The sequence below is a fragment of the Talpa occidentalis genome, unplaced genomic scaffold, assembly GCF_014898055.3.
Source record: "Talpa occidentalis isolate TD23 unplaced genomic scaffold, MPIMG_talOcc4v2.1 talOcc4.9, whole genome shotgun sequence".
Classification (NCBI taxonomy): domain Eukaryota; kingdom Metazoa; phylum Chordata; class Mammalia; order Eulipotyphla; family Talpidae; genus Talpa; species Talpa occidentalis.
This window is the reverse complement of record NW_023605305.1, coordinates 110,138,426-110,146,633: the sequence shown is the minus strand read 5'-3', so window position 1 is coordinate 110,146,633 and position 8,208 is coordinate 110,138,426. Positions and strand designations below refer to the sequence as shown.

Sequence of the window (8,208 nt, the reverse complement as noted above, 5' to 3'; positions counted from 1 at the left end):
TTGCCTTAGGATGGACCAGCAAGCCCCGTGGACCTAAGCTGTTCACTGGGATTTATCAAAACAGGATTAGTAGCTAGCGGTGTTGTGTAAATGCATTGTTCTCAGTTTCCCTGCCGACATTGAAACATAAAAACAGCAGCTTTTCTCCTTTATCGCACCTCTACCCTTTCCATTTTGGAATCTCAGCTGAGTTCTCACAGACGCCTTTTCCCCTCGTGGCTCTCTCACTGTGCACTGCCACCTTGCCTCTGTGAGAACTCGGGAAGCAGGTGGGAGGAGTCAAGCCAATAGTGTATATTCCTTTTTTTTTTTTTCTTTCGTTCTTAAAAGTATGTGCAATCACTTTTAGAATGAGTTTTTTTTCTTCACTTTTCCCACATGGCAGTCCTTCCTGCAAATAGTTGACATTCCTAGTAAAATATTTGCTTGTTGAAAAAACATGTAACGGATGTTTTCATACCAAAGAGCCTGTTGTATTGCTTACCCTGTCCCCATACCATGAGGAGCTGCGTGATGCCGCCGTGACAGGGAACTCGCAGAAAGGTTCTCAGCCGGACTATGAAGAAGGAACCAAAGCCTGTTGAGTTATTGGGCTTTTGAGGTTTCTTTTTTTTTTTTTTTTTTTTCTTTTTAACAATTTATATATTCTTGGGGCCCTTCAAACTGTGAAATTGTCCTTGTACTCTCGACTTCTGCCAGATCTAGGTCAAGTAGAGGGTACTTAGGATAGGGATGTTCCTGCTCGCCGAAGATTCTGGGCAAGAAGGTGAACCCTAAGATACAGATGTGTTCCATCTGAATTGAAAATTACGCATGTGAGGGATAAGTCTAGGACTGGTTCTTTGTGGAGATGGTGTCAGGAGTGCGGGATGGAGATGGGAGATTTCATGGAGACTGGTCAGCAGACTGCCAGGTTGAACACCGAGGAGCTGTCAAGTCATTGCAGTTTCCTCATTGTAAGAAGTGAGGGCTTCCAAGATGGGGCAGAGAGTCAATACAGCCTACCAGGAACATGTTGGTATTCTATATATATATTTTTATCATTATATTGACTTGTGTTTGCAAGATACCCAAGCAGTTTGTATAGTTTTTGTCACTGGTGTTAGTTTTCTGGTCGCGTAGATGATCTTTGTGTCTCCTTTTTGCCAAGCACATTCTGATTTTCTTGCTCAAAGGCAGATCTAGTTTATAATGAAATATTTTTTTGTTCCTGTTCTTTCTTCTGCAAGGATAAGATTTTTTGTTTTTGTAAGAAATGAGATGCAGGAAAAAAACCAAAACACTCCACTTGCCCCCCAATCCATGAAGTAGACCCCATTTAAGATAGGAGTCTTAACTTCACAGCAAATAGACAGTATCAACAGCTTGTATTGTTTCCCTAGTCACTTTTCTAGCATTGTGTGTGACTTTAAGCATTTTGGAAATTTTCCAGTCTATTGATTTGAGTTCATTGATGCAGTGCGTCAATAAAATGGGTAAATTTTCTGATTCATGTGACTGTTTTTGACTTCTGTTAGTCTATCAGTTGGCATTTCAGATCTACCAAGATCAAAAACTACTGTCTGTCAAATGTTGTGTGTGCTCCTTGTGGCTTTAGAGTCTATCCCTGGGGCTTAACATTGCTGGCTGTGGCCAGGTGGGGAAGCCCTTTACGTTTAGTGAGCAGCTGGCCCAGGTCACAGTGACCTGACCTCAGACCAGCTTCAGGCTTTAAGTCTTCTCAGAACTTGCATTTCCAGCTTCCCCTTCAGGGCGAGAGGGAACGTGGGGAAGGGTTCCATACGACCACTCTGGGCTCATCAGGACACCAGAGCCCTGTGGAGGGTTTAATAGTTCCCAGGAGGTGATACTGCTGTCAGTACTCAGCTGAAGTACCAACCCCAGGACTAAGAACTCCATTCCCAGCAATTCTGGCCATCCATCATCCTCCACTAGAGGCGCTAAGCGTGACCGCCCTTAGCCAGGCAAGCACAGTAACGTGTGCTTTTATTCAGCATTATTAATGCAAAAACCCACTGGATGGTTTGTTTTAGGATAGGAAATGAAATTGCCTCTCAGTGACAGGAATGGCCCAAGCCTGCTTCCTATTTTAACTTTTTTTTTTTTTTTTTTAAACTGATGGATGGTGCAGCATGTCTACATGGTTGTTCGTTGCTAAACTTTATATAATGTGTGGTTTTGATTCAGCTTGAAAAAATAATCTCACTACATGTAGCAGTACATTATATGTACATTATATGTAATGTTAGTATTTCTGCTTTGAATCCTTGATATTGCAATGAAATTCCAACTTTATTAAATGTAATTTGATATGCTAGTTACTGTGTGCGATTTAAACTTGTTTTTTGCTTTCTCCCTTTTCTGGTTGTGCGCTTCCTTTTACAACAAGCCTCTAGAAACAGTTCCTGAGAATTATTGAGCTATGTTTGTAATGCAGATGTACCTAGGGAGTATGTAAAATAATCATTTTAACAAAGAAATAGATATTTAAAAATTTAATACTAACTTACGGGAAAGGGTCCATTGTGTAAAACATAGTTTATCTTTGGATTCAATGTTTGTCTTTGGTTTTACAAAGTAGCTTGTATTTTCAGTATTTTCTACATAATATGGTAAAATGTAGAGCAATTGCAATGCATCAATAAAATGGGTAAATTTTCTGATTCATGTGACTTTTTTTGACTTCTGTTATAAAGGTACGATGGTGACCCCTGATGGCTTATTTGGAGTGGTTGAATCCATTGCATCTGACCATCAGTAGAAGATCAGATACAAAGTCATTCTTCATATAAACCCCAGAACGCAGATGAATAGGGATTGGCAGGAAACACTTCCAAGAAGAGAGTACCCAAGGCCCTAACTTAAGATGGTTTGCGTCTGGCTGTTTGAAAGGCCAGGAACTTTTAACAAAGACTAATTGAACTTTGTTTGTTAGTATTTCCACCAAATCTCTAAAGTAGCAGAATGAAAATAATCACAAGCAAGTGCTTTGTTTTAAATTGCACTGTTAGAAGCTGTACTTTTTAGAGGAGCACTTCTGATCAGATTTTTCTTGATTCTACAGTGAATAAAATTTTTCCTGATAGAGTTAGAGATCTAGCTAGATTAATCACCACAGATCTCGGAATAAATGCTATCTATCTATATATATATATATTTTTTTTTTTGTGTTTTTTGGGATATATGTTTCAGGCCGAGTCTACCTACTCTATAGTGACCGTTATTAATTCATCTTGGACTCCTGAACCAAGGGAGTGATCAGTTGTTTATTGCCTCCCGTTAGTAGGGGAGTCAGAATACATTTATTTTGATTTAGGCTGCTACATATTTTCCGGATTTTTTTCATAAATAAGTGGATATAAAGTTAGTGTGAACTTGTGGAACACTCCCCAATTTTTGGTAAGAGACTATACCTGGAAGTGTTAGTGTGTGACCAAGGGGTACCCTGAGGCCCCCAAACTTGTACACCCTAAAGGGATCTGGCCATCCATATGCACAAAGACAAGGCATATTCTTTTTTTTTTTTTAAGATTTATTTATGCATATTAGAACAGGGGTGTAGGCCAGAGGTGTGTGTGTGGGGGGGGGTGTGTGTGAGAGGATTCACCAGAGACAGAGTGGGGAGCAGAACAGGCAGACTGACTGAAATACACTGCTGAGGGAGCAGCGGGCGCGACAGGAGAGGCCCACTGCGCCATGTGGGTCAGCTCCCTGGCCAGAGATCGAACTCAGGCCACAGTGGCTGGCAATAGCTTGATTGCACTGTGTAAAAGAGCTTTAACAGTCAGTCAACAAAGAGAAGATTAGAAAGGATAACAGTTTCCCAACAAAAACCCAAAGTTACTCATTCCCTCCTGGGTGAATGCCCAGCTAAACAGCGTTGGCCCGAAAACCAGGCTGCGGAGTCCCAAAAGCTCACCATGAGTCTAAGGTACCTGGCTGGGAGCCGTAGGAAAGGGACAAAAGGGCCCAGGCAGGTCTGGGATGAAAGAAGCAAAGTCAAAGAACAAATCAAGATAAAGGCCGCCTCTGTCAGCCTCCCATGCCTCTCCCGCCATGTGTCCCCCAAGTCCCTCCAGTCCCAGGTGCAAGTCCAAAGCTGAGAAGCAAGCACCCTTCTCCACATGTCCCTCCCCCGCGCCCACCTGCCTCCCATGTTTATAGCTTTGCCTGGCCTGCCAGCTCTGCCCGCCATTGCATGGGTGGGGAACATGCTACCTAAAACCACTTACCTCAAAGAAGTTTTCAGGCAAAGGAAAGCCATGTAGGAAGATTTTGCTGTCAGTCTCACTTCAGGTAATTAAGAATTAATTTACTACATTTTTTTTTTTTAAGATTTATTTATTTATACAAGCACTGGGTACAGTCAGAAGCGCAGGAGGGTGAGAGAATTCACCAGAGTCAGAGCGGGGAGCAGAGCAGGCAGACTGACGAAGTACACTGCTGAGGGGAGCAGCGGGCGGCAGGAGAGGTCTGCGCGCCATGTGGGACCCTCCTCCGGTGGCCGGGGAGCAGCCGGGGATCGAACCGGCGCTGCAGAGGCTGCGGGCAGCTTCGCAACCCAGCGCTCAACCGCTGCGCCACCGGGGAGGCCCAATTTACTACATTTTCAATGATGTTTTTCCTTTTTTATCATAGTTATAATCTCTTCCTTAGGCTAAATCAGAGCGAGATCGGGATAGTCCTTTAAGTAATGGGGTCGTCTGTGGGGAAATCTGTGTTTTAATGATGAAAATCCCCATAAATCCAATCTGTTTGGCTGACTTGGTGGAAAATTTTCCTCCGGAGGGGACGTGACACTAAGTGCTCAGCACCAGATGGCGCAAGTGAGCTACAGAAGTAATGAAAATTGACCACTGGGCCTCCTTTTGCCACCTCTTCCCTTCAAACCTCACCTCCCCTGCTTTCTGCTTCCACTGAACAAGGCCGAGAGCAACCCGTGCTGTTGTTGCTGAGAAAGGGCAGGATTCATGAAGGCAGTTTCTTAAGACATCAGCGCTGGACACTCCTTTTCCCGGGTGACCGTCTAGAACGCCTGCCCTTGGGTTTCCATCCCCTTCCCTGTCCTGGGGAGCCTGCAGCCTAGGCGGGAGGTGGTTAAGGCTTCTGGCTGCTCTGCAGTGGGGCCATCTGTGTTTGATCAATCCAGGCGGAAAGGGGGAGGGGGGGCTGTAAAGAGACTGAAAGCATTCCAGAGTAGTGAGAGAGACCAGAGATCCAGAAAGAGGACGCACCGCCCCCACCCCGCCCCCAGAGTAACCCGCAGGCTCCAGTGGAAGAGGCCCAGGGCTCTCATCCACGCCGGTGCCGCCCGCCGGCTGCCATGGGGCCCCGCAGCACCTCTCTCCTCATCCTGTTGCTTCTGTCGTGGCCCCGACCCCTTCTCGGACAGCAGCACCACCTTGTGGAGTACATGGATCACCGACTGGCCGCCTTGGAGGTGAGTGGCTCCTGGCTCCTCCAGCTCAGCCCGCATGGGATGCCCTCCCTTCCCGTGAATCACCTCGCGTGTCAGGAATCTGGGGGTGACAAGGTAGAGCTCTGGAAGAACCCAGGCAGAACACGCTTGCCCTAAGAGAATTTTCAAAACTGCAAGCCCTTCTCTTCGCTCACACACGTAGAACAATTCCAAAGCACGCAGACCCTTGTGTTTTAAGCCCCGAGATGAGAATGGGATAAAGGGGCAGGGTGGAAGCGAGAGCCAGGCTTGGAGCCTGCATCATCAGGATGAGCTGATGATGCTGTTGATGTTGGGCGTTCCCAGGAGACCTGCAACTTTCTGGCTTTTTAAGCACAGTTTGAGGTCTGTAGCCTCTTACTTGCCAGGAGAGGAGTTGCATAATGGAGCGGAGACCCCTTCCCACCTTCATGCACAGAGCCCGCCCTGGAGGCACGTGTCTCAGTGGCGCTGCTGCAGAGTGCCCAGGCCGAGGACGCCAGGGGCCGGGCCGAGGGGACTGAGCCCTCTGCACAGTGAACGTCTTTGAACATCTGGCTCTTGCCTGGGAGGGTTGCAGGGGCCGCTCAAGCCTGGCTGAGGCTGTACTTTCGCCACGCCCGCCCCTGCTCGGGCCTCTCCCTGTCTGGGAGTCGTAACCCTCAGCCTTCCCTCCTGTTCCCCGATCTGGTCAGGAACGTCTGGCCCAGTGCCACGACCAGAGTACCCGGCAGGCTGCAGAGCTTCGGGACTTCAAGAACAAGATGCTGCCTCTGCTGGAGGTGGCCGAGAAGGAGCGCGAAGCACTGAGAACCGAAGCAGACTCCATCTCGGGGAGAGTGGACCGTCTGGAACGCGAGGTTGACTATCTGGAGACGCAGAGCCCAGCTCTGCCCTGTGTAGAGGTTGATGAGAAGGTGGCTGGAGGCCCTGGGGCCAAAGGCAAGGGCAGAAGAAACGAGAAGTATGACATGGTGACTGGTAAGTGACCTGCAGGCGGGCCCCTCGCTCACCTCTCTTCTCCCATGCTCTTCCTCTTTCCCCCCACTTTGGTTCTATCTTTTGGACTCTGTTTTGGGGACATCCTTATAGTCAGAGGCTCATCGAGCAGGGTTTCTGGGGAGCCAGGCCTCTGCGTGCCGCTTTCCCCGATCCTCCAGAAGAGTGGAGGGTCTGCTGGGTAGATGCCCCCACTTGCCCAGTGGGAGGGGGTTCCTGCCAGTGGGCCTCGACCGCTGCCTCTACCTCCTTGTCCTCTGCTTCCCCCTCCCCACCAGACTGTGGCTACACAGTCTCCCAGGTGAGATCCATGAAGATCCTGAAGCGGTTTGGGGGCCCAGCTGGCCTGTGGACCAAGGATCCGCTGGGGCCGACAGAGAAGATCTACGTGTTAGACGGGACGCAGAACGACACGGCCTTCATCTTCCCGCGGCTGCGTGACTTCACCCTGGCCATGGCTGCCCGGAAAGCCTCCCGGGTCCGGCTGCCCTTCCCCTGGGTGGGCACGGGGCAGCTGGTGTACGGCGGCTTTCTTTACTATGCCCGGAGGCCTCCCGGAGGGCCTGGAGGGGGCGGTGAGTCAGAGAACACGTTGCAGCTCATCAAATTCCATCTGGCCAACCGGACAGTGGTGGACAGTTCCGTGTTCCCCGCGGAGGGCTTGATCCCCCCGTACGGGCTGACGGCGGACACCTACATCGACCTGGCCGCCGACGAGGAGGGCCTCTGGGCCGTCTACGCCACCCGGGAGGACGACAGGCACTTGTGTCTGGCCAAGCTGGACCCGCAGACACTGGACACAGAGCAGCAGTGGGACACCCCGTGTCCCAGAGACAACGCCGAGGCGGCCTTTGTGATCTGCGGGACCCTCTACGTCGTCTACAACACCCGCCCCGCCAGCCGGGCCCGCGTCCAGTGCTCCTTTGACGCCAGTGGCACTCTGACCCCGAAAGAGCAGCGCTCCCCTATTTTCCCCGCCGATACGGTGCCCATGCCAGCCTCCGCTATAACCCCCGGGAGCGCCAGCTCTACGCCTGGGATGATGGCTACCAGATCGTCTACAAGCTGGAGATGAGGAGGAAAGAGGAAGAAGTCTGAGGAGCCAGCCTCGTCTCTGGGAATTTCTCTCAGCCTCCTCACATTTACACCCCCACTAAATTGCTTGCTCCTATTCTCCTCATGTGGACAAGCTGTGGTTCAGACCCCATATTTTTAGCCAGTGGATGCCAAACCCTCACAGCCCCTTCATTTTATCCAGGACTCCAGCTCTTGAGTAATCAATCCCTTGAGAGCGAAAACAGAGAAAACCCCAATGTTCACTCCTTTCCTCCTGCGCCACGTCAAGGAATTTTAGACCAAAGAGAAGCCAGATCCAGACCTCAGGCCGGCAAAGGGCAACAGATTCTCTCCCGCCCGACTGAGAGCCGGGACAGAGGCCTGGCAGAAGGAGGCTTCAAGGCCGCCCTCTCTCTCCTGTCTTCGGTGCCCTGAAGAGCCGGACTTTCTCCACGTCATTTTGTATTGCAACTTTTTGCATTAAAAGGAAAAGCCACGCTCCTCTCCTGTGTTTGTTTGGGGAAACCCTCAGATTAGATTTCCCCAATGACCCTCCATTTTCCTCCTACACACCCATCCCCTCCTTAAGCCGCATCAGGGGTTTGGCTGGCGAGGGGCCTTCTCTGGTTACAGGTTTCACTGTGAGGCGCCTGGGGAAGCTCCAGCCGCCACTTGAGGAGGCTGGGCTCAAGGCCCCCCACACCCACCATCCTCCC

At 49.8% G+C, this 8,208-nt stretch overlaps 1 protein-coding gene across 1 annotated transcript; it reads left to right on the top strand.

The window, feature by feature from the left end:
• Nucleotides 1-4,905: 4,905 nt before the first annotated feature.
• Nucleotides 4,906-7,988, top strand: LOC119235293 (olfactomedin-like protein 3). Its single transcript, XM_037498537.2, is given in 4 exon segments — nucleotides 4,906-5,440; nucleotides 6,133-6,418; nucleotides 6,715-7,377; nucleotides 7,380-7,988. Coding segments are annotated over 4 exon segments (1,221 nt in total). The 5' UTR covers nucleotides 4,906-5,323; the 3' UTR covers nucleotides 7,535-7,988.
• The last annotated feature ends 220 nt before the right edge of the window (nucleotides 7,989-8,208 follow it).